This window comes from Oryctolagus cuniculus, chromosome 2, assembly GCF_051225735.1.
Source record: "Oryctolagus cuniculus isolate XC-2025 breed Fujian yellow rabbit chromosome 2, ASM5122573v1, whole genome shotgun sequence".
Classification (NCBI taxonomy): Eukaryota; Metazoa; Chordata; class Mammalia; order Lagomorpha; family Leporidae; genus Oryctolagus; species Oryctolagus cuniculus.
In genome coordinates this window covers 89782940-89808330 of record NC_142868.1, presented here as the reverse complement: position 1 = coordinate 89808330, position 25391 = coordinate 89782940, and the positions used below count along the sequence as shown (strand labels likewise).

Genomic DNA, 25391 nt, shown 5'->3' with positions numbered 1-25391 from the left:
TCTCGCCTGCACCCCTTTGCTCCCTCCTGCCCTGTCTGTCTTCCCTGCTGTCTCTGGAAATGCCGATGGTCCCAAAGCCCCCCTGCCCACCATGGCCTCCCGAGAAGGCTTCTTTCCAGGGCTGCCTGCTCAGGGACTTCTGTCTACAGTTGTGCTGGGGTGTTCCCTAAGCCTTGCGTTGCTCAGTGAGACAGCAGCCTCTGTGGGGCACAGACATGGCCCAGACAGGCACGTGGGAGGCCTGGTGGTGGTGGGAGTGGGGGTGCTCGGTCCCTTACTGGTTCCTGCAAAGATGACAGGGGTGGCCACGCCGCGCCTCTTGCCAGGCCCTGCGACTCCAGGGCGGGAGGCGTTGCCATGGCTGCGGAACAGGCGGCCGTTTCGGAAGACGAGCAGTTGCAAGGTGCAGTCGGGGGGTACCGGGGGAGCCAGGGCAGCCGGCAGCGATGAGAACAGACTGGGGGGCAGCTGGATGGAGGCCAGGGCCACGCTGTTCTGGGGGCACATGGGAGCTCCTTAGAGACACTCGGGACATCCCCCAGCCCCCTCCTGTCCCCCCCTCTCCCCGCACTGTCCTGGAGCCCATCCCCCAGTCCCCACCTTGATGTGGAAGGAAGACAGGGACACGTTGGGCCTCCCGGTGGTGCAGCGAAAGCGCAGCTGCTGCTCAGCCAGGGGTTCGGGCTCAGGCTGGAGGCTGTGGCCGGGGCTGCTGGGGCGCCCGCCGGGGAGGCTGACCTCCCTCCGCTGGAAGGCCGTGCAGGTGAGACCCACGTAGCTGTGCGGCTTGACGAGGTAGGCCTCCAAGGCCACGTTCCTCGAGTTCTAGGGGCAGGGCACTGGTCACGCGCTGCCCCTGGCGTCCTCCCTCGCACCTGCCACCGAGCCTCCCACCCTCCCTCCTGTCTCGCTCAGCTCTGCAAGAGCAGGCCCCACATCCAGCGCTCTGTCCCTCCCAAAGTGCCCAGCCCAGGACGGAGCACGTGGAAGACGCACCCTGTGCTGCTTCACTGGCAGACGACTCCAGCGAATGGGAGATGTCACCCTCCTCTCAGGGGCCTGCCCCTCCTGTCCCTTCACCCCCCTTCTGTTTCTTCTGTCACCAGCCCCTCTCCTCTGCACTGCCCCAGGACGACTCCGAATGGGACACAGCATGGCTCAGGGCCTGCTCACGGTAGCTGTCCTCGCTAGTGGAGTCTTTGGCAGGTGCACACCCTGGGGAGGGGGTGGGGCGTTCCCATCTCTGGATGGGGAGGGCCACTCCCCTGCCCCTCCCCACACTCTGAGGACTCTCCCTCTATCGCGAAGCCCGGGGGAGGGGAGCGCATTACCACAGAGATGTGCTGGGCGTGGGGGCTGAGGGCGGCCCCGCCGATGCGCTCCAGGGCTCCCACAATGCCGCTGCAGGCCTTGTCCTCACGCTGGGCCAGCCACAGCAGGTGCTCGTCCACCAGCATCAGGTTGCTGGCCATGTCCACCATCACCTCCACCAGCTGCGGGAGTGGGCGGGCAGGGCTGTCACTGAGGGTGGGAGTGGGGCTTGGGACACGGGAGTGGGGCAGGACCGAGGCTTGAGCGGGTTGGGGGCTGGGGCGCAGGGAGGTTCACGGGCTCCCCTGTTACCTCTTTGATCTGGTCAACGTAACCCAAGAACTTCTGGATCATCTGAGCCACATAGACTACGTCCATCATATCTGAGAAGCTGGCGGCCTCGGCCGTGTACACTCGCAGCTGGTGGGCCAGGGTCAGCGCGTTGGAGGCGTTGATGGGCATCTGGGGGTAGGGGAGAAAGAGGATTGCCTTGTCCCTCCTGCCCACAACTGCCCCTGGGGGGACCTGCCCCTGGGAGCTGGTGCTCGGGGTGACACTGCCGGGGTAGGGGTGAGGGGTGTGTGGTCCACCTGCTGGGGTAACCGAGACAGGAGGAGGTGACCGCCACAGCCTGTGCCACCCACTTGGATGGGCAGTGGGGCTGTGTTTTTATGTGTCGGTAGTGGACAGAGTTGGGGGAGGCCTGAGCCGCTTCCTCAGCGTGGCCTTGGTGGGGCCGAATCTCCTGGACTCCCGTGGGAACTGACAGGGGGACGCCGGGCCCCGTCCACCCACAGGTGTGCACGCCGTGGGGAGCTGAGGCGTGCAGCCTAGCAGCCCGGAGGCCGGGGATCCGCCCCTGGGGCCCGCAGGCTTCTCCGTGTCCCCGTCCCCTAGACCCGGCGCTGGTGGGCCCCGCCCTCCTCCCCTGGCCTCACCAACACAAAGGTGTAAAGCACCCGGGTGATATCGTTGGTGTGCAGGCAGTGGGAATAGTCCCCTGGCTCCCAGCGGCCGGCTCGGTCACAGCGGCGGGAGGCTCGGGTGCCCGGGGCACCCCCGCTCAGCGGCACCGAGGTGAAGGGGTACTGCAGGCAGGACTGGTAGGCGGTGATGCCAGCTAGTGTCCGAGGCCACCTGGGGACAGAGGCGGGAAGCTGCCAATGACCCAGGGTCTTTGGAGTAAGGCACCACCCTCCCCCACCACCCGCTGCCCTCAGAACCCAAATGCCAGGCTCCTGGGGCCCGGGGTAGGGGTGCAAGAGAGGGGGTTCTGATGCCCTCCAGGGGTCCCCGAGATCTGCACGGTGCTGTCACAGGTGATAGGATTCTTTCTGGGCCTCAGTGTTGCCAGCTGTACAGTGGGGAGAACAGGGCCTGGGCACCTAGCAGACGGGGCTCTTAATGGAGGGAAGCCCCCAGGCACCCTTCTGTTCTTGGACAGCACCCTGCCCATCGGATGGTGACTTCAGACACAGAGTAAGGTCCCTGGAAATGCAACAGCGAGGTTTTGGGCTGCATGACGAGGGGGCGGGTGAGCTCCATCTCAGGCTGCAACCAAGGCAAGAGATGGGGAGCCCCTGCCACCTGTGCTTTCAGGGGCAAGAGCCAGGCTGGGGCAGGGGGCAGGGGGCGGGGCAGCGTGCGGGCCAGGGGTCCCGGATCCCTGCAGAGAAAGCAGGCCTGCACCTGAAGTCCCCGCGGTTGTTGGCGACACGCTCGGCGGGGCAGTAGGAGGCGGAGGTCTCCAGCACCACGATCTCCACCTTCCTGCTGGTGTTGCCCTGGGCCGTGGCCACGGAGCACTCCCACTCGCCCGAGGCCCACACGCCGATGTGAGACAGGGTCAGCTCACTGCAGGGCGGGCGGGCTGGCTCAGTGGGGCGCTCTCAGGCCAGCCACGCCCCCCCCCACCTGTCCCCTGCACGAGCCTCAGCCTTGGTTCTTTAACTGAGCCAGGCTGTGAGCACACACACGCCTCCTCTCCTGCATGCCCTGGATAGTCAGAGCTTGAGCTTCCAGCTCCCCAGCTCCACAAGCGAGATTCTAATCTGCCCTGCGTCTGACTGTGGGCCTCCACTCAGAGCACTCAGGGCTCAGTCCTGGGCCCACACAGCCACCCTCCGCGGCTGGGCACGGCCCTCCGGGCGGGCTCGCGGCGGGGCCTGTACCTGGTGATGAACGTGCAGTCGTGGATGAGGCTGTCGGCCAGGAGGACGCCCGCCTGCTCGTCGCCCTGCACGAGGGCCTGGTTGTGGTACCAGCGGATGCGGGTGTCGTTGCCCAGGTAGCTGGCAGAGCACTGGAAGGGCAGCCGGTCGCCCTGGAACACCACTTGGCGCAGGGAGGGGATGAGGTGGTGGGTGTGCAGCTCCAGGGCCCCCTCTGTGGGAGGAGACATGGAGCAGGGGGCCTGAGCGTGAGTGAGACCCCGGGAGAGGTGGTTGGGGGGGCGTGAGAAGAGGCCAGAAAAGAGCCAAGGAGGAGCAGGTGTTCTTGGGACAAAGCACAGGTGCCATTCTGTCTGTCCCCCTCCCTTCTCTGCATCACCCCAGGGGGTTGGGAACACAAACTAGCAACCCCCTGAAGGAAGGGAAGGGAAGCCAGGGAAGGGAAAGGGAGCAGCCCAGCCTACAGCCACGCTCAGGGCCTAGCTAAGGGAGGGGGCTCTAGGGCTGGGGCCAGAGGCAGGCAGGGCTGGGGAGGAGCCCCTCACCGCAGCGGAGCTGGGCCTCCCGGAGGCTGCCCAGGGCCTGGGTGTGCAGGGCGCTGGGGTAGGCACACAGTGTGCGCTCCGACAGCTGCACCGAGTGATTCCGCGCCCAGGGCAGCAGCCAGAGCAGGTGGCAGTCACAGGTCAGGAACTCAGTGCCAAAGTCCCTGCAGGGCGGGAAGAGGGAGGGGGTCAGTGTGGGCTCACAGGTGGGGAAGGGCGAGCGTGGGGGTGTGCAGGCCCTCCCCCGGGCACAAACTGGTGAGCGTGATGGTTTCAGAAAGAGTCTGCTTTACTTGCTCCAGTGGTGCCCTCCCCCCCACCCCACTGCCATGTGGCTCCCTCCTGGGCAGGGGAACGGGCCCTGGGCTAGGAAGACACTCACACAAGCTTGAGGGCTGGCAGCTCATCAAAGACCCCGGGCTGCAGGCTGGAGAAGATGTTTCCAGATATATTTCTGCAAGGGGCAGAGGATAGTAAGGTACTGGAGGGGGGGGTCTTAGGGTGTCCCTGGGTCAGAGAGGAGATGGCCTGCTCCTCTACTCCCTCCACCCTGTATATGGGACCCTCCTCCCCCCCCCTCCCGCCCTGGTCCAGGCCTCCTTCTGGGGGTGGGGGGCCTCCCCCGCCCGCACTCACAGTCGCAGGAGCCGGGGCAGGCCCTTGAAGGTCTCGGAGGTGAGACAGCCAATCCGGTTGTTGGAGAGGTCTCTAGAGAGGCACGCACAACCTCAGGGGCATGAGGCTACGCGGCAGCACCAGGACCCCACATGCGTGGGCGTGGAGGGGTGGCTGGGGCTTGTGTGTGTGTATGGGAGTGGGGTGTGACCAAAAGTAGATGGGCCAGTGCCCTGAGCAGGGAGGCAGAGCCAGAGAGACGGGCGGTGCGTAGGGGATCCCAGGGCACTCCTCAGGGGTGAGGGGCAGGCTGGGGGCAGGGGGAGTCGGGACGTGCCACTCACAAGCGCTTCAGCTCCCCCAGGCCCAGGAAGGCTCCAGGCTGCACCGTGCTGATGATGTTGTTCCTCAGGTCCCTGTGGGAGGCAACACAGAGGCCTCACCGCCCTCCCCTCGGGGCCACCCCGAGGCTGTCGGGGGCAGGGTGGCCCTCACTGCCTTTGGGTTCTGTTGGGACTTGGTTTCCTCGGAAATCTCTGCTCTGCTCTGCACTGGCTGGGGACGGTGGGTTAGGGACGCCCCTTGGACAGGTCTCAGCCTCCCTGGCTCCCCTGGTGGCGGTTGGGGGAGGGGGTGAGGCACTGGTCAGAAACACCTTAGAGAAGGCATGGGGACTGTGAGGCGGGGCTAGAAGGCCTGGGAAAGCTGGGACCGTGACCGGGTGCCAACCGGGGCCAGAGTGAGCACTGCACCAGGGGGTCCCGCAGGGTGCTGCTCCCGGGGGCATCTGGAAATGGCTGTCCCAGCAGGACCCACCCCACAGAGGTCGTGACCAATCAACAGCCCGCCTCCCACGGAAGCCCAGGGGGCCCAGGCTTGTTCACAGAGGAGCCCACAGCGGCGTGGAGGGAAGAGGTGGAGGAGGTGTGGCTCCCAGACAGGAGGGGACAGTGGCCGGGGCTCTACTCTGGGCGGGGGCAAGGGGACAGGCCCCGTCCCACCTCCTGGGGGCCTGCCTGCCACCTGGCAGGCCAGTGAGGACCTAAGGTGGGTGCTGGCCTAAGGACCTAAGGACCAAGGTGGGTGCTGGCCCTCACCCGGCCTCTGTGCTGGGTGCAGCCAGGGACAGAGGGGCCCGGAAACCCGGCCTCATCCTCAGCAAGGGATGGCTGGTGTCCTGAGGGCGGACGGGCCTGGCGGCACACAGCCTGCATGGACAGCTTCCTCCCTTCACGGCTGTCCCTCTGTGCGGCCTCCACCGTGCCCCTGGCCCCTCGGGGTCTGGCCGTTCTCAGGGCTCTGCTCCCGCCCGGTGCAGGATGGGCAGGGGGAGACACACTGCTCATTGTGTCGCTCCCCTTCAAGGGCTGCCAAGGGCCGGGGCCGCAGCCCCTCCCTCGCCCTCCCCCCCCCACTCACGTTCATTCTCATTTCCTCCGGCCCCCTCCGCAGCGCCCCCCCCCCCCAGCCTGCCCCACGGATGCTCTGCAGATGGGAGCCAGGCGGCCCCCGGGGCCCAACCCCTCTCCCTGTCCTGGATTTCCTGCAGCTGGCCGGGGCCTCTCTGAGCAGGGAACTGCCACCCAGTGTTGGCATTCTTCCCCTTGCATCGCACCCCTCCACAGGAGTGGCCCAGTCCTGAGGGGTGCCCGGGGCCTCCTGGGGCTGGAGGCCATGGGACCACAGAACCTGGCGGCCTCTGGACCTATACGTCCCCTCTACATTGGCTGTTGGCACCTTCTCATTAGCATATCCTTCTCAAGACCTGATGGCGGCCAAGGGCACCCACGCCCACCAACACACTAAGCCAGCACTGTGCACACCATTTCCGCAGCCTGTGGCTCCCAGGCTAAGAACACCTGCTCCAGGGACCGGCGGAGTGGCGCCGGGGCTCAAGATACTGCTCGCCACGCTGGCAGCCCGTATTGGAGTGCCGGTTCCAGCCCGGCTGTTCTGCTTCCCATTCGGCTTCCTACTGATGCGCCTGGGAGGGTGGCAGGTGATGACCCAGGTGCCTGGGCCACTGCCACCCACGTGTGGGAAATCAGATGACGCTCCTAGATTCAGCCTAGCCCAGCGCTGGCTGTTGTGGCCATAGAGGAGTGAACCAAGGGCTGGAAGAGAACTTCTTTTTCTTTCTGTCCCTCCCTCCTTCCCCTTCAAATAAGTATTAAAAAATAAATTTACAGAGAACACCTGCTCTGGATTGTCTAATCTGGGTGAGATCGCAGACTGCGGCAGCTGGCCCAAGCACACACAGGTGACGTGGAGTCTCCACGTCCACAGCCCTGTTCTGGGAAGCCGGGAGGGACTCAGTGTGGTGACTGAGCGTCCTCTGATGCCCACGCTGGCCCGGGACCCCTCGACTCGAGGCGCGCCCTCTCTGTCTGTAGCTATGCTGATGGGAAGGAGAAGGACCCTCCCAGGCAGAAGCAGGGGGAGGATTCCTGGGAGCAAGTCCTGCCCTCTGCCCGCTGCTGTGATTTGACAATTTTTCTCCCTGAATGCAAGGGTTTGGGGGGGCGGGGGACTGAGTCCCACGAGGGAGTCTGAAGGCAGGGGGTGGGGATTGGGTTGTGAAGTGGGGCCTCCTGATTGGATCCTGGAGTCTGACTAAAAGACCACAGGGACATGGACAGACAAGCACGTTCCCTATCTCGTGCCATGTGATATCCTGTGCCACCTCCCGGCTCTGCCAGCAAGATGCCATGCCCAGGGCTGAGCTCACGACCCCCACCCCCAACACACACACCTCTGATCTTGGACCGTGAACTTCTAGAACCAGGAACCTCAATTCAGCCCTTTCTTGTATAAAGTTAGCCTGCCTCAGATGTTTCATTCTAGTGGTGACAAAACCACAACTCATACACCCTTCTCAGAAAGTGGAATGTGTAAGAGTGAACTTGGGGGGCTGGCGTTGTGGTGTAGTAGGCTAACCCTCTGCTTGCAGCACTGGCATTCCATATGGATGCTGGTTCAAGTCCTGGCTACTATTCTTCCAATCCAGCTCTCTGTTTATGGCCTGGGATAGCAATAAAAGATGGCCCAAGTCCTTGGGCCCCTGCACCTGCATGGGAGACCCAGAAGAAGCTCCTGGCTTTGGATCGGCACAGCTCCGATCCTTGTGGCCATTTGGGGAGTGAACCAGCGGATGGAAGACCTCTCTCTCTCTGTGTGTCTGTAATTCTGCCTTTTAAATAAATAACATCTTTTAAAAAAAAAAAGTGAACTTGGGAACATGAACAATAAAATACTGGTTAGCTGGACATAAGGTTTAAAACCTCCACCCATCATGGGGCCGGCACTGTGGCTCAATGGGTTAAAGCCCGAGCCTGAAGTGTTGGCATCCCATATGGGCGCTGGTTCTGGTCCCAGCTGCTCCTCTTCCGATCCAGCTCTCTGCTATGGCCTGGGAAAGTGGTAGAGGATGGCCTAAAAGTCCTTGGGCCCCTGCTCCCACATGGGAGACTGGAAGAGGCTCCTGGCTTCGGATCAGCTCAGCTCCGGCCTTTGCAGCCATCTGGGGAGTGAACCAGGGATGGAGGGCCTCTCTCTCTCTCTCTGGCTCTACCTGTATCTGTAACTTTGTCTTTTAAATAAACAAAATAAATCTTTAAAAAAAAAAAAAAAAAGGACACCATCACAAAAGCGGAAGACGGGGGAGGGGCGGACACTGGTGGCAGCCAGTTAAGCAGCCACTTGGACGTCCACGTTCCGTGCCAGAACACTAGTTCAACACTCGGCTGCTCTGCTTCCAATCCAGCTCTCTGCCAATGGGCCTGGGAAAGGCAGCAGAAGATAGCCCAAGTGCTTGAGTCACTGTCACCCACGTGGGAGACCAGATGGAGTTCCTGACTCCTGGCTTTGTCCTGGCCCAGCCTGGGCTGCTGTGGTCATTTAGAGGGTGAACCAGTGGAGGAAGATCTGTTTCTCTCTCTCCCTGTCACTCTGCCTTTCAAATAAATACATATTTAAATGCGGGGTGGGGGGGGCAAACCAGGTATCCGATAGAGGACTTCTATCCATAATGTGTAAAGAACTCTTACAACTCAGGACAAATAACCCAGCTGAGAAAAAAAAATGGGCAAAGAATCTGAACAGGCATTCCTTCAAAGAAAGACATACAATCAGCCACCAAGCCCAAAACACGCAGCTCAACATCATTAATCACTAGAGCAACACAAACCGGAACCACAACCAATATCGCTTCACAACACAAGGGCGCATGAGGATGCAGAGAAATTTAAGCCCTTACTATATAGTATTATTGGGGGGGTGGAGAGAGAAACTCCCATCAACTGGTTCACTCCCCAAATGCCCCCAACAGCAGGAGTCAGAACTCAACCCAGGGACCTGGCTAATTGAGCCGTCACCTGCTGCCTCCAAGGGTCAGCATTAACAGGAAGCTGGAACTGGGAACACAGCTGGGACTGGAATGCAGGCACCGTGATATGGGTCTTAACCAGCATCTTAATGGCTAGGCCAAACACCTGCTCCTGACTACATCCTTGATGGGAATCTAAACAGGGAGACAGTGTAGCAGTCCGAGTGGCCGTATGACCCGGCAGCTCCTCTCCCAGGCGTACACACAAGAAAAGTGAGCACCATCTACACAGTGCCTGTGGGTGAAAGCCCACAGAAGCATTACTGGTTAACACCACAAAGCAGATGTCCACCCACTGATGAATGGATACACAGCATATAGTATATTCACGCAGGGGCTATTACTTGCCCGTGAAAAGGAACAAAGCTCCCTGGTACCTGCTAAGACCCAGATTCCCCTGGAAAACACTATGCGGAGTGACAAATATCTGAAAGATGACATATGGCATGACTGCACCTCTGGGAGACGCCCAGAGCAGTCAATCCATGGCAGCTTAGTGGTTGCCTGGGGCGGGGGAGGCAGGAGGAGGGGGAGGGGGAGTGACCGCTAAGGGTCCCGGGCTTCTTGTGCACAGGAGGAAAATGCTCTGAAATTCGGTGATGACGATCACACGGCTCTGAAGGGGGTACTAAAACCATGGCTCTGCACTAAACGCATGGACTTCATGGTATGCAAATTACATCTCAGAGCTGCTGAGTGTGTGTGTGTGTGTGTGTGTGTGCCTACCCTCCAACAGGGTAGGCTGGCCCAGAGCTGGTTCCCTCCAGCCCCCGACAGACCTCCCTGCTCGTGGGCTGGAAACCAAATTATAGGTTCCAAGGCCACAGAGCAGTTCTCCCCGTGTCCTACAAGACTTCCAGGTTCCTGAGAATGCACAGGCCGGCTGTGAAGGGGCCAGACCTCCCCTGCAGGTACAGAGACCGAGGGGCGGTCTGAAGAATCCTGCGTGGTCCAGCCTCCTCCCAGCTCCAGCCCCTCCCCCACCCCGGGGGCCCACTTGTCCCTGCTGTCGCGCAACGAGGATTTATTGAGCACGTACACTGTGCCAGGCGCTGGGGCTACCACAGCACACAAGAGGCTGTCCCTGGACCTGGCAGCCTCCTTCCGGGGCCAAGGGCAGGCTCCCTCCAGGACACAGCCAGCTGGGGGGGGCGTGTGGAGCAGGGGTGCTGGTCCTCGGCCCCGCCCCAGATTAATGGAAGCCACCTGGTGTGTGAGCCAGCCCCCACCGCACCCCCTCGCTGTGGTTCCCATGAGCATCTGCTTCTAATGAGCGCCCCAGCACCCGCTGCATACCAGCCCCTGGGGCTCATTAATCTCATTAGGCAATGGCAAATCATCCCAGGGCTGACCAGGCTCCCCGCCCAAGGCCCCCCCGGGGCCACGCCCATTGCCACACTCACACATGCACGCACGCTGGCCTCTTTGGTTGAGGCAGGGGAGAGTATGTGTCTGCCCCATGGCAGCTCCGTCCCTGGTTTCAGGCACATCCCAGAAAGATTTCCCATGTCCTGAGCCACCCTCGGGCCGGGCAGCACTGACGGCGGAGGGTTACGGAGGGGAGGGCCCCCACGAGCGAGCCTTGTGCTTGCTGGGCCGTTCTGTGCACTCCTCTGCTGGGCCTGCTCATACGTCTTACCCCAGCCTCCCAGAACCAGAGTCTCCCCATGAGATCATCTCTGATTGGGGTCCCACCGGCAGCCATGCCTGGGGGCCCTCCCTGCCCCACTCCCACTGAAGTGTGTCCAGTCTGGCTCCCCCACCCTGGCCTCAAGGTCCTACGTTGCCAAACAGGCATGGCGCGGATGTCTCTGAGCCCCTACTCTTGGCCGTCAAGGTGCCCCCTGCACCGACACTCAACAGCTCATTCTCAGAGGCACGTGGGCCTCAGCACAGGGAGTGAAGTGGACACTGGGAGACCCAGGCCCACGCCTCCCTCGGGACATGCTGATGAGCCACGTCGCAGGGGATGTCCGAGACGGAGTAGGGTTTCCTGCGTACCCGTGCCACACAGGGCCTTGGCGCCTTTTTTTTGATGTGTAGGCTCGCAGTCCAGGGGTTGGGTGCTCTGCGGGCTTTGAACCCTGGACGGCCACGGGAATCACCGTGTACTGTGAAAGGCAACCCAGGCCATCGACTCCTCCGAGGGAAATGCGGGTGTCTCCCACCGTGGGATAGTGCCTGTGCCGCCAAGGTCTCTGCGTGAACCTGGCTGGGCTGTGGAGGGGTAGTACGCCCACGACCGGAACCGAGGGAGGCCGCCCTTGCTAATGGAGGTGCTGCGCCCTGCCAGAGGCCCGAGAGCTCTCACTGAGGTTCCCGGCAGGAAAGCTGTCCCAGGATGACAGCACCTGCGCCTGCAGCCCTGGGATTCGCCACGCCAGGCCGCGTCCCGGCGTCACAGAGGCGGGTGGCCAGGCTGGAGACCCTGAGCCCCTCCAGCACACACAGCACAGCCCCAGCCCTTCACGGGGCTCTGTGCCTTCTTCCTGTGCAGCTCTGCAAGCCCACACACACCCAAGGGTCACAGAATCTTAAATGCACAGTGCACCTTGCAGGCTCACGCCGCCGCCCTCCTCGTCCTTTTACAAAGAGCACACTGAGCCCCCAACCGCTTTGTGTCCTGTTCACTCTGACCTCCTCCTGGCTGCCTACTCCCGCTGCACTCCCGCTGTTCCTCTAACTCTTCCCGGCATCCCCTGCACCCAGGAGCCTTTGCAAGGGCTGTGGCCTGCCACTGCATCAAGCAAGGCGCTCTTGTCCTCACCTCACAGAGTGGCCTCCCCTGTCCTCACCTCACAGCGTGGCCTCCCCTGTCCCCCTTATCTGGCCTTGTTGTCCCTCCCAGCACTACTGCCCCCGACATAGGACACACAGCTATTTTCTGGGTCCCATCGGGAGGCCGCCTCCCCTGAGGGCAGGCACTTGCTCCTCTGGGCTCACTCCCATGCTCTAGAATGGAGCCCAGGACAGGAGGGCACGTGCTGTGCCTGTAGGAGGAAGGCAAAGGGAGATTCCTAAGGCCAGGGGCTCAAGCTCGGATTCAGGGCTGGCAATTACTATTATTGTTATTTTTTTATGAAAGGCAGAGAGAGGGGCCAGTGCTATGGCATAGTGGTAAAACCACCACCTGCCCTGTGATGCTGGTATCCCATATGGGCACCAGTTTAAGTCCCGGCTGCTCCTCTTCCGACCCAGCTCTCTGCTGTGGCCTGGGAAAGCAGTAGAAGATGGCCCAGGTCCTCGGGCCCCTGCACCTGCGTGGGAGACCCAGAGGAAGCTCCTGGCTTCGGATCGGCGCAGATCTAGCCATTGCGGCCATCTAGGGAGTGAACCATTGGATGGAAGACCTCTCTCTCTGTCTCTCTCTGTGTCTATAATTTCACTTCTCAAATAAGGAAATAAAATATTTTTTGAAATAAAGAGATGGTAAGAGACAAAAATAAAGTTTAAAAAAAGAAGAAGAAAGAAAGGCAGCAAGAGACAAAGACAGACCTCCAAATGCCTGCAACAGCTGAGGCCGGATCAGGCTGAAGCCAGGAGCCTGGACCTCCATCCAGGTCTCACAGGTGAGTGGCAGGACTTCAGGTTCTTGAACTATCACCTGCTGCCGCCCAGGGAAGCAGCTGGAATTGGAAATGGAGCCGGAACTCAAACCCAGGTGCTCCAATACCGCATATGGGGGTCCCCAGTGGTGACTTAACTCTGCTGGACGCCCCCACCCGAGGGCCGGGACTTCTCACTCCGGTTTTCTTTCTCATGCCCAGCACTCTTCCCATACCCGTGACTCAGCACGGAGTCGGACGGGCTTGCTGGTGCCGAGGCAGAGGAAGGCAGCCGTGCTCAGAGGCCGGTCCTCGCGCGCGCGGCAGAACGCAGGCTGGAGAGGCAGCTGTGTTTTGCCTCGCTCCACAACGCCCTGGAAGGAACACCTGGCTTCTGGCAGCTCGGCGCTCCAAGACCAAGCCTCATCCCGAACGCTTAACCCCTTGTAGGAGGGCGAAACCTTCCCTGTGTGTGGGCCCCAAGGAGACATCAGCTGCACGCAGCGGCAGCCCTCACTCCACTCTGAGCTGCGGGGCGCGTGGCCAGAAGGACCCAGTGTGGGAGCTGGATGCGCGCGCCGCCCCACAGAGGCCCCAGCTCAGCGCTTACGACCCGCTCCGCCCTTCTGCCCCAGACGTGAGTGTGGGGTTGGCCCCTTCCAGACCACCAAGCTCTCCTCGCAGACGGCGAGAGGCCGGTGGACACGGGCTGCCTGCTTAGAGACCCAAACAGCGGGGCCGAGGCAGACAGCATCCCGCTCCCCGTGAGCACGCAGCGCCTTTTTCTCTCTCATCTCCCACTGCACTGATCCGAAACATTTGGGGAGAAGACGGAACCACGGGGGGCCGAGGGGCTTCTTGCAGGCATTGCAGAGAGAGGACGAGGGCTTGGGGTGGGAAACCTGCCACGCGGGCCACGGTTCCCCGAGCGTGCCAGCAGAGCAGGCACTGTAGACGGACATGGTTCAGGGATCCGTGGCGGAGGCGGCTTATCCAGCCCCTCCCCAAAGCCTCTGGAACATTCTTGAGTGGCTGGGACATCTGAACAATTAACCACTACCACCAGCTCCTCCTCCCTAACCCTCTCCCACACACTGGCCGCAAGCAGACCTTGGGGTCCCCAACTCTACGAAGGGGGTTCTTCTGGGGTTAGCAAGGCCCTTGCAGTGTCCAGTGGGGGGCTTGCCTGCTTGGGCCCACAGCGCTGCAGCCTCCTTCAGGGTGGGTGGGGCAGGCCAGAGAGAGCAGCTTCCTCCCCACCCCCCAGCCCAGGACCCTGCCTCCTCGGGGCTTTGTTTGTTGATTTGTTTTTCCGAGAAGGAAAGAGGCTGCCCTCAGCCCTTTCAAGTTGGGCCCCTGGCTGGGAGGGCTGAGCCCTCACAGCTAATTGCTCATTAAAGAGCGTTAATGAGTTTCCCTTAGCCCCCCCTCCCCCACCCATCCCTGCCCAGCCCTGCGAAGCTGCCTGGATCCTCTGTGCTGGCCCTGGCCAGGAAGCTGCTCACTCCTGCTCCCAGGCCCGGCTCCTCTGTCCCCTACCTGGGAGTCAACCTCTGGGCAGGTGCAGGCGGGTCTGACTCTGGGCGCTGCTAGGCAACCAGCCTTCCTCCCCTCCTGGCCCTCCTCCCTGGGTGACCCCCCGCTGGCCCCGGCACTTACAGTTTCTCCAGCAGGGACAGGCCCGAGAAGGATCCGGTGCGAAGCCCGGTGATCTTGTTGTTGCTCAGGAGCCTGAAGGGATGGGAGGCAGAGACAGGAGGAGGCGCCGTGACTGGCTGGAAGGGACAGGGAGCGGGCACCTGCGCGCTGGGCCCAACTCAGTGTGCTGGGCAAGGAAGCAGCCCCACCCTCCACCCCAGAGGCTGTAGGGAGAAGCAGCCAATCCCAGGCCAGCCTGAGCCACCTGTCAGCACCCCACCTGCCCTGGGTCTCCCCATGCGGACTGAGGCCGCCCTGGGGCTCTGTGTGCAGGTGGTGGGGCGCGTGTGAAGTCGGGAGGGGAGGGTAAGGTTGGTACCCTGGGACTGACTCATGGGGAGCCCCATCAGGCCCTCAGGAGCTCTGTCCTTGGCCCACTCTTCCCAGGACGGTGGGAAGGGGATGGTGTCAACCGGCTCCGGGCGTGCGGGACACAAAGCCTGTGGGTCCTGAGTTAGGTGGAGAACCTGTCTCCACTGCTCCTTCAGGGGAACCCCTTTCCGGACGTCAGGGCCGATGGCCAGTGCCGTGCCTCGGCTTCCCCAGGCCTCCCTGCAGCCTTGGCAGTAGGCTAGGGTTCCAGCCGGGCTCCAGCCTTTGCCCCTGCCCTTGGCTGCTTCCGTTGGATTTAGGTGAGGAGAAAGGAGCCCCCCCCAAGCAACAGCAACAGGGGGGACAGCAGGCGACTCATCTCCGCCCACCCACTCAGCCTTTCTCTGCCAGACCCCCTGCTGGGAGTGGGCGCTGCTCCAGACCAGCCAAAGGGCTCATCCTTCCGGTTAATTGCTTGGGAGAAAGCTTTAATGAGCTTCTGGGCTGGGCCCGGGCTCAGGCAAAGGGCTTCCCTTCTTTACTCTGCTCCGAGATGTGGAGAACTGATCTGAGACGGCCTGGGGGTGCAGGCCGTGGAGCTGGACCAGGAGAGAGTGGGGAGGGGTGGGGATCAGGCCGGGAGGAGCTGTCCGAGAGTCCGCTCCGCAGCTTCCTGGAAATCGGTGGGTGAATGTGGCAAGACAGGTTGCCAGGGGCCCCGACACAGGGCGTTCCAGCTGCTCCATCTGCAAGACGCTTCCGGGGCTCAGGCTGTGCCCCTGGGGAGGCCAGAGTGGAAGGGTCCATGGGAAGGGGTAGAGACCCCCTCACCTCCTTCCTCCCTGCTCCCCGATCCACACAGACCCCTCCGTTAAGATGTCTACTTGCCAGGCATGAACAGTGACAAGGGGGTAGCAGGAGGCAGTGGGGACCTAAGTTGTTGAGTTTCCAAGATGTTACACTCACCATTACCCTGGTGATTCAAGAAGTTCATGGGGCCAGAGTCAGGACGCTACCGTCTATGACACCTGCATCCCATGGGAATGCTGGTCCCATTCCCAGATGTTCCACCTCTGAACCAGCTCCCTGCTAAAGCTCTTGAGAAAAGCAGTGGATGATGGCCCAAGTGCTTGGGCCCTGCCACCCATGCGGGAGACCCGGATGGAGTTCCAGGCTCCTGGCTTTGGCCTGGCCCAGACCCAGCAGTTGTGGCCATTTGGGGAGTGAATCATCAGATGCAAGATCTCTTTTTTTCTCTGTCACTCTGTCTTTGAAAAAATGAAATACACCTGAAAAAAAGGACTTAGCCGGCGCCGCGGCTCAGTAGGCTAGTCCTCCGCTTTGCGGCACCGGCACACCGGGTTCTAGTCCCGGTTGGGGCGCCGGATTCTGTCCCGGTTGCCCCTCTTCCAGGCCAGCCCTCTGCTATGGCCCGGGAGTGCAGTGGAGGATGGCCCAAGTTCTTGGGCCCTGCACCCCATGGGAGACCAGGGTAAGCACCTGGCTTCTGCCTTCGGATCAGCGCGATGCGCCGGCCGCAGCTTGCCAGCTGGGGCGCTGTTGGAGGGTGAACCAACGGCAAAAGGAAGACCCTTCTCTCTGTCTCTCTCTCTCACTGTCCACTCTGTCTGTCAAAAATTAAAAAAAAAAAAGGACTTAAAATTAATTTTAAGAGTATAGGAATTTATTTTTTAATTTTTATTTACTTTGAAAGGCAGAGTGATAGAGATTTTCCATCTGCTGGTTCATTCCCCAAAAGGCCACAACAGCCGTGGCCGGGCCAGGCTGAAGTCAGGAGCCTGGGACTCCATCCAGGTCTCTCATGCAGGTGGCAGGGGCCCAAGCACTTGGGCCATCTTCTGCTGCTTTCCCAGGCACATTAGCAGGGAACTGGATGGGAAGTGGAGCAGCTGGGACTTGAAACAGAGCTCCAATACAGGATACCAGCAATCCAAGCAGGGGCTTAGCCTGCTGTGCCACAAATCCAGTGATCTTTCAAAAAATCTTCTGTAAAACATCCTTCGCTGATTGTTCCAGCTCCAGGAACCCAACGCACCCAACATGTTATTATTTCAATGTATGCAATGACTAGTGGGATGTTCCATCTGTATCCTTGTGGGAAGGCTCCAGTGTGTATTCCACACTCCTGGCACGTGTCTGTGCAGGGCAGCCACATTGCCAGCGCCCCAGTGGAGCAGAGCACAGGATGGGAGCCCCCGTCCCTGACCCGGACTGGTGAGGATGGGCCTCTGACCCGGATCTACTTAGTTCCTGGCCCGGCTGGCCCCGAGGCTGGTTCCCAGTCACATCCCACCCGCCTCTCTCTCTCTCTCTCCCCCTCTCCCAGGCTCTCTGAAGTGGCTTCTGTGTCTGCTGAGAGGAGAGGGCAGAGCGGGGGTGGGGGTCAGCTGCAGCCCACGCTTCCGGTCTGGCCGGGCCTGGCACACACTCCAGCCCTGAGCATCTGCAAATGAGCTTTCTTCTTGCTGCAGAGGACACAGTGCCGGTCCCCCCAGCCTCTGGCCAGGCCCGGGCCGGTGGCGTCTCGCCCTCCTCCAGCCAGCCCTCTTCTTGCCATATGGGCAGCCCCTCTGCAGACCTCGGATGCATGGCTGGCGGAGTCAGGGCCCCAGGCACCCAGAACTGGGATATTTGGTCTTCACAACCTAAGAGTGGCTGGAGGAGCCCTTGACCATTCAGACAGTGGTCCCGGCCATGCTTGTGGGTTCTGGTCTCCCGAGCGCCCCCTATGGGTCTGTGTGGGGGAGGGCACGGCAAGGCAGTGATTTTGGACACAAAGCACAAGGGGTCCAGGGGCAGGCACTGGAGGCAGCGCTAAAGTCACCGCTTCTGATGCTGGTGCCCCATATCAGAGTGCCCGGCCCTAGTCCCAGCTACCCTGTCTCTGGTCCATCCCGGGAGGCTGCAGAGGATGCTCCAAGTACTTCAGTCCCTGCCACCCATGGTGGAGGCCCACATGGGGCTGCTGGCTCCTGGCTTTGGCCTGGCCCAGCTCTGGCTGCTGTAGGCATTTGGGAGTCAACCAGTCAATGGAAGATCCCTCTCTCTCTCTCCCTCTCTCTCTCGAACCTTTCAAATAAAATGAATTAAAAAAAAAAAGTACTTGGGGGGCTGGTGCTGTGGCATAGCGGGTAAAGTCGCCACTTGCGATGCTGGCATCCCATATGGATGCCAGTTCGAGTCCCAGCTCTACCACTTCTGATCCAGCTCTCTGCTATGGCCTGGGAAAGCAGTGGAGGATGGCCCAGGTCCTTGGGCCCCTGCACCTGCATGGGAGACCCAGAAGAAGCTCCTGGCTCCTGGCTTTGGATCGGCCCAGCTCTGGCTGTTGTGGCCATTTGGGGAGGGAATCAGCAGATGGAAGACCTCTCTCTGCCTCTACCTCTGCCTCTGCGTTTCAAATAAAGAAAGAAAGAAATCTTAAAAAAAAAAAGCTACATGGGTCTGGTGTTTTATTTTACAGAGAGAGAGAGAGAGATTTTCCATTGGCTGGTTCACTCTAAAGGAATAGCAACAGCTCAAGATGAGCCAGACTGAAGCCAGGAGCCCTGAACTCCATCTGGGTCTCCCACATGGGTGGCAGGGGCTCAAGCACTTAGACCACCTTCTGCTGCTTTCCCAGGTGCATTAGCAGGGAGCTGGAGCAGCCAGGACTCAATTGATAGAGGATGCCAGTGTCACAAGCAGTGGCTTAACTGGCTGTACCACAATGCCAGCCACCCAGTAGCTTTTTTAAAAATTAATTACTGTATTTATTTGAACCGCAGAGACAGAACTCCCATCTTCTGATTCACTCCCCATATGTCCACAGAAACCAGGGTGGGACTGGGCTGAAGCCAGGAGTTGGGAACAAAATCCAGGTCTCCCATGTGGGTGGCAGAGACCCAAGCACTTGAACCATCACTGCCACCTCCCAGGGTGCACTGGAGTAGGGAGTGGAGCCAGGAATTGAACCCAGGTGCTCTGATGTGGGACACGGGTGTCCTAACTGATGTCTGAACCCCCAGGCCAAATGCTTGCCCTGGCTCTGGCATTTGTAGGAGCAGGTGGGAAACAGTCACAGGATGGCTGACAACATAGATGAACACACATACACACACACACACACACGCACGCACGTGCACACACAGTTCATCCAGTGGGAAGGAAAATGTTCCCACCACTCTAGGCTGTCTCCTGGGAGAAGAACAGGCAGGGTGGCCCCAACAACTGGGCAAGGGAGGCAGAAGCTTCGGCCTGAGCCTTCCTGAAACTCTGCAGCCTGCACCAGGCTCTTGCCCTGCAACCTCCCAGGAAGCTGGGGACAGGTGGAGGGGGTCCCTGCCCAAGCACGCTAGCCCTGTCCCTCAGAGCTGGGCTCGCTGGCCTCCTACCGCCCTGTGCCCTGAAGCTTCTCCTGGGAGACGGGCCAGTCCCCGGAGCACCCTGCTTTCTGCTCTAGAGTGAGGGATCTGCCCCCAGAGGGGACACGCAGAGTCCACTGCTGAACTCTCTCCAGGCTGGGGCCCTATTTTAGGGAAGAGGAGCGAGCAGTTACCACTAACGAGGCCGGAGGCCAAGGGAGTGAGCGGCTGGCGACTACGGAGAGGCCCTGCGGCCTCTGGGCAGCCACAGGAACTCGCCAGACACCACTGGACATCAAAGATGACCTCGCGGGAGTGCTGTGGGCACCGCTCTGTGGGGCATGGAGCCAGCACACGCCTGAACAACATGGTTCTCACATGTGCAGGATGAGTCACACATGTCAACCCCCCCCCCAAAAAAAAAAAAAAAAACAGAAAACTGTAAACAGACAAAATGACCACATCTCTGGACACTAAGGATCTACACGCTCCTGGAGATCCGGACTCAGGCCCTCCCCGTCTGTGACACCTGCTGCTGGCACCACGGCAGTGTCTTGGGGAGAGGGAGGGGTGATCCGCTTGCTGATAGCAAAGCACTAGAAGCCCCTAACCCTCGAACTTGAACTCCCTGCCTGTTTGCAGACATGGCACCCAAACCTTTGGGCATTTCCAAGGCCCACAAGGACATCTGAACGCTCGTTCCCTTTCACATATCAGTGCAGGTAGGTGTTTGGCCTAACCGTTAGGACACTGGCTGGGATGCTCGCCTGGGTTAGACCTGGCTCTGCTCCAGACTCCAGCTTCCTGCTGCTGCTGTGAACCCTGGGAGGCAGTGGTGACAGCTCAAGTGATTGGGTCCCTGCCACCCACGTGGGTGACCCGGGTTGAGATCTCTGTTCCGGTCCCCAACCCAGGGCTGTTAGGAGCACTTGGGAAGTGAACCAGCAGATGGGAGTTCTGCCGCTGCTACCACTGTGTCTCTGCCTCTCAGATAAGTAAACTTTTTAAAAAATATTTTAAAACTTTTTAAAATTTAGGGGCCGGTGTTGTGGTGCAGTGGGTTGAGCCACTGCCAGTGATGCCAGTATCCCTTCTAAGCGCTGGTTCAAGTCCTGGCTCTTCCACTTCTGATCCAGCTCCCTGCTAATGTGCCAGGGAAGACAGCAGCAGATGGCCCAAGTGCTTGGGCCCCTGCACCCAATGGAGACCCGGATGGAGCTCCTGGCTCCTGGCTTTAGCCTGGCCAACCCCTGGCTTTTGTGGCCATTTGGGGAGTGGACCGTAGATGAACAATTTCTCTCTCTTCTCTGTTTCCCCCCACCCACCCTTCTCTCTCTCTCTGCCTTTCAAATAAATAAAACAAAAAAATTGTTTTATTTATTTGAAAGGCAGAGTTACAGAGAGGCAGAGAGGCAGAGAGAGAGAGAGAGCGAGAGAGAGAGAGGTCTTCCATCTGCTGGTTCACTCCCCAGATGGCCTCAAAGGTTGGAGCTGCACCAATCTGAAGCCAGGAGCCAGGAGCTTTCTCTGGGTCTCCCTCCCACGGGGTGCAGGGGCCCAAGGACTTGGGCCATCTTCTACTGCCTTCCCAGGCCATAGCAGAGAGCTGGATCAGAAGTGGAGCAGCCGGGACTAGAACTGGTGCCCACATGGGATGCCAGCACTGCACGTGGCGGCTCTACCTGTTATGCCACAGTGCCAGCCCTAAACCAAATCTTTTAAAAAATAAAACGTAAGAGCTGCAAACACAGAAGGGACCAAACGCTTAACTATGTAACTACCAAATGCTGTGCTTTGTTAACAGGCAGTAACTCCTGTTTTTTGGAGGATGCGGCCCATTGCAGACGGTGGATGCGACAGCAGGGCCTCCCAGAGCAGGGTGCCTGCCCCTCACGTCCACTCCGCCTGACTGCCGGGGACACCGATGCTGGAGAGGACATGCAGGTGTTGTCCCCACTCCTGGCCTCCCCTCCTGTTCCTTCCCTTGGCTGGGAGCCTGTTCGGTCAGCCTGAACTGGTAATAGGATTTCAAAGTGTTTGTGAAAAAAACTGAGTTAAAAGATAATGAGCATTTTCCACGAAGATGCAAAGACCTCCTCCTAGGAGCAGAAGAGGAAGCAGGCAGGGGCTTCCACCCTGGGCTTTAGAGGGTCATAGCCTGCAGCTGCCCCTGAACTCAGCACACAAGTGGGGGCAACCAAGTGACTCTCCTCTCCCCTTCCTGACCTGCCCCCTGCAGGCAAAAGTCTAAGGAAGGGCGAGGCAGGTGTTTCTTGGGGTGCTCAGTTTGCCTTCATGTGGACTTGGGGGTGACTGCTCCTTAGTTTGAGCTTAAGAAATAGTCTGCTATAACCATCCATGCAAGCATGCCTTCCTCAAACCCCCCTCAACGTCCACCGTGCACCCAGGCCTATTTAACACCTTAGCGCTACAAACAGAAATGATACGCAGGGGCTGGTGTTGTGGTGCAGTAGCTTAAGCTGCCACCTGCAATGCAGGCATCCATATGAGTGCTGGTTTGATCCCGGCTGCTCCACTTTTTTTTTTTTTTTTTTTTTTTGACAGGCAGAGTTAGACAGTGAGAGAGAGACAGAGAGAGAGAGAGAGAGGGACAGAGAGAAAGGTCTTCCTTTTCCATTGGTTCACCCCCCAATGGCCGCTCCGGCGGCGTGCTGTGACCGGCGCCAATCTGAAGCCAGGAGCCAGGTGCTTCTCCTGGTCTCCCATGCGGGTGCAGGGCCCAAGGCCGTGGGCCATCCTCCACTGCACTTCCGGGCCACAGCAGAGAGCTGGACAGGAAGAGGAGCAACTGGGACTAGAACCTGGGGTGCCGGCACTGCAGGCAGAGGATTAGCCTATTGAGCCACGGCGCCGGCCTTGCTCCACTTCTGATCTGGCTCCCTGCAGTGGAACATGGCCCAGTGGCTTGGGCCCCTAACACCCATGTGGGAGACCCGGATGGAGTTCCAGGCTCCTGGCTTCTGACTGGTCTGGACTCAGCTGTTTGGCTGTTGTAGGCATTTGGGGGAGTGAACCAGCAGTTGGAAGATCTCTCTTTTTCTCTGTCTTCCCCCCACGCCACTGTCACAAATATTTGCGGCCAGTGCCATTGCTTATTGGGCTAGTACTCCATCTGCTGCGCCGGCACTCCAGGTTCTAGTCCCGGTTGGGGCGCCGGATTCTGTCCCGGTTGCTCCTCTTCCAGGCCAGCTCTCTGCTGCAGCCTGGGAAGGCAGTGGAGGATGGCCCAGGTCCTTGGGCCCTGCGCCCGCATGGGAGACCAGGAGGAGACTCCTGGCTTTGGATTGGCGCAGCGCGCTGGCCGCAATGACCATTTTGGGGGGTGAACCAATGGGAAGGAAGACCTTTCTCTCTGTCTCTCTCTCTCTCACTGTCTAACTCTGCCTGTCAAAATAAATAAATAAATAAATACTTGCTAGAAATGACATGCAGTGTCTATACGTTTCTATTTGTGGAAGGTGGAAGGTGATGTGTCTGACGGGGTGGGGTGTGTGTGTGTGCGCACGTGCACCTGGTCTGTGAAAGCTCAGAGTAGCCCCCCTGCCCCAATCCACTTCCAACACTGCTATGCTTGGCTGAAAGTCCAGCCGCTGGGGGGCGGGTGAGGAAGCAGCTTCTTTTCAACCATAAACAGGATCGGGTTGTTATCAGTCATTTACATGCAGCAAAGCACGCAGTGGCTCCCCAGCCTCTCCTCCCTAGTTTTCTTTGGTGCTCTGATCCTGCCCAGCCTCACAGCCTCCACGAGGGAAGAGACCGCGGGTCCCCACCTTCCAGCAGGGGCTGGGGGCAGAGCTGTGGCTGAGGATGGGCGGGGAGTTCTCTGCACAGCCCCTGGTCCTCCCCGGCGGGGGCAGTTTCCTGGCACTTCCAGTTCCCCTGTCTGCATCCTCCCTGCCTTCCCACACCTAGGAGAGAGCACCCATCTATCTCTCAGCTAAAAGGCTGCGCAGCCCAGCCCGCTGGGGCGCTCTCCCTGTGCCCACGGCAGGCATCTCCTCCTGGAGCCATCTGCCAGTGAGAGGAAGCACGGGCACGAATGTTGTAAAGGGGCTGGCGTTGTGGCGTAGCAGGTGAAGCCGCCGTCTGCAGTATCGGCATCCCATATGGGCGCTGGTTCAAGTCCCAGCTGCTCCACTTCCAAACCAGCTCTCTGCTATGGCCTGGGAAAGCAGTGGAAAATGGCCCAAGTCCCTGGGCCCCTGCACCCATGTGGGAGACCTGGAAGAAGCTCCTGGCTCCTGGCTTTGGATCAGCCCAGCTCTGGCTGTTGCTGCCAATTGGAGAGTGAACCAGCGGATGGAAGACCTCTCTCTCTCTGCCTCTGCCTCTCTGTAACTCTGCCTTTCAAATAATAAATAGATCTTTAAAAAAAAATGCTGTAGAAGGGCCTGCACTGTGGCATAGTAGGCCAAGCCTCCTCCTGTGGCGCTGGCATCTCATATGGACACTGATTCAAGTCCTGGCTGCTCCACTTCCAATTCCCACTTTCTGTGGGAAAGCCACAGAAGATGGCCTAAGTGCTTAGGCCCCTGCACCCACATGAGAGGCCCAGATGAAGCTCATGGCTCCTGGCTTCAGATCAGCCTGGATCTATCCATTGTGGCCATTTGGGGAGTGAACCAGTAGATGGAAGATCTTTCTCTATGTCTCCTTCTATCTGTCTGTAACTCTGTCTTTCAAATAAATAAATAAATAAATAAATCCCACTTTCTGGGCCAGTCTCTCTGTGCAGTATCCTCGCAGGTGGGGTACTAGAGGACAGGTGTGGGACTCTGCGCTCGTGTCCACATGGAAGCAAACTCAGTAGTGGATCTGCCATGGTGGGTCAGTGCCTCTCTGTGGAGTGGGGCTCTGGCCCTGGGGGTGGGGGTGAGGGTAGGGTTGTGCGCCATGGACGCATTCTACTTCTTCCAATCCTGCTTTTATCAGTAACAGACCATATATATGGATATTATATATATATATATATTTAAAAGATTTATTTACCTATTTGAAAGGCAGAGTTACAGAGAGGCAGAGGCAGAGGCAGAGAGAGAGAGAGGTCTTCCATCTGCTGGTTCACTCCCCAGTAGCCACAATGTCTGCAGCTGAGCTGATCTGAAGCCAGGAGCCAGGAGCTTCTTCTGGGTCTCCCATGTAGGTACAGGGGCCCAAGGACTTGGGCCATCTTCCACTGCTTTCCCAGGCCATAGCAGAGACCTGGATTGGAAGTGGAGCAGCCAAGACTCGAACTGGTGCCCATATGGGATGCTAGCACTGCAGGTGGCGGACATATATCTTTTAAAATTACTTTATTAGAGAGGCAGAGGCAGAGGGCCCCTGGTCCAATCCCCGAATGCCCAGGACGCTAGGGGTGGGAGTGGACTAGGGTAAGCAGAAAAGCCAGAGCTGCCTCCCCAGTGTGCCTGAGCAGGAAGCAGGAAGCAGGAACAGAACGGGGCCTGGACCCCAGGCGCCCTGTCAGATACAGGATGCAGCGCCTAAGCCGCCAGGCCAAACGCCCGCCCCAAGCCTGGCGCTGTGATCTCTTTCCGCCTGCTGACTCTTGCTGTGCCTGAGCTATAAGCTCCCAGCGCCACGAGCCTGCATTTCCATTGAATCCCGGATGCTAGCGGCCCCGCGACAGGTGGTGTGCAGCAGCCCTGCTGCCTGGCGTGGCGTGACGTTTGCCACGCAGGGCGAGGACCCCCAGGAGACCCGAGATGCTGCAGAGCCCCCAGCTCTCTGCAGCTCCTGTCTCCTCCGGTGCTCTCCTGCCCCCTGCTCCCACGCGCAAGGCCTGAGCTCACCCGGAGCCCCGCGCTGTCCCACCGGAGCTGTGTGGCCCTTCTCTGGGGGTTTCCTGCCCCTCCTCATCTTTGGTGGCCTTTTCCCCCAGCAAGGCTAGGGGCCCTGGCAGGGAGGGGAGGCGGGAGAGGGGCTCCCAGAGGGAGCCCAGCCTTTCCAGCTGGGAGATGTCAGGCCCCGGTGCTCCCTCCTCAGGCCTCGCTCTGGAGCCAGCCCCGCCTCCCTTGCTCCTCTCTGACAGATTGGTTCCTGCCCTCACCTGGCCCCATCCATCTTGCACACCCCCCGCCTCCCCCCCATCTCCCAGGGGGAACATCGAGGCAGGGGCTGGGAGAGCCAGGTCCTGGGAGACTGCCCAACTTAGCTCGGCTTCCCAGTGCCTCTGCGCCCGTCCCCGTCCCCTCCCCCATGGCCCAGGAATGTTCTGGAGTTTGGGAAGGAGATGGGGGCCCCCCTAGGAGGGAGGAAGGGGAGGAGGCAGCTCCATCCCGTCAATGTCTGAGCTCTAAATAGAACAGAGCGGCTGGGCTGGGGGAATGAAAATAAACAGCCCCTCGGCAGCCCTTCCTAGCGGTCACCACCGGATTTTCTTTCTGGTCCCTTAGCCCAGGGCTGATGCCCTCCCTCGCCTGCCC

The 25391-nt window shown here is 59.9% G+C and overlaps 1 protein-coding gene across 5 annotated transcripts in view; it reads right to left on the bottom strand.

The window, feature by feature from the left end:
- ADGRA2 (adhesion G protein-coupled receptor A2) overlaps nt 1-25391 on the bottom strand; it is a 36004-nt gene that overhangs the window by 5696 nt on the left and 4917 nt on the right. For 4 of the 5 annotated variants that reach the window (XM_051832363.3, XM_051832364.3, XM_089325892.1 and 1 more), the window contains exons 2-13: nt 14231-14302; nt 4987-5058; nt 4664-4735; nt 4410-4481; nt 4028-4191; nt 3483-3696; nt 3001-3165; nt 2250-2448; nt 1624-1773; nt 1332-1493; nt 601-825; nt 279-495 (exon numbers count right to left, since the gene is read on the bottom strand). In XM_051832363.3, the coding sequence (XP_051688323.3) occupies nt 279-495; nt 601-825; nt 1332-1493; nt 1624-1773; nt 2250-2448; nt 3001-3165; nt 3483-3696; nt 4028-4191; nt 4410-4481; nt 4664-4735; nt 4987-5058; nt 14231-14302 (1784 nt within the window). The remainder of the gene's footprint in view (nt 1-278; nt 496-600; nt 826-1331; nt 1494-1623; nt 1774-2249; nt 2449-3000; nt 3166-3482; nt 3697-4027; nt 4192-4409; nt 4482-4663; nt 4736-4986; nt 5059-14230; nt 14303-25391) is intronic. The other variant, XR_016229097.1, reaches the window with a different exon arrangement.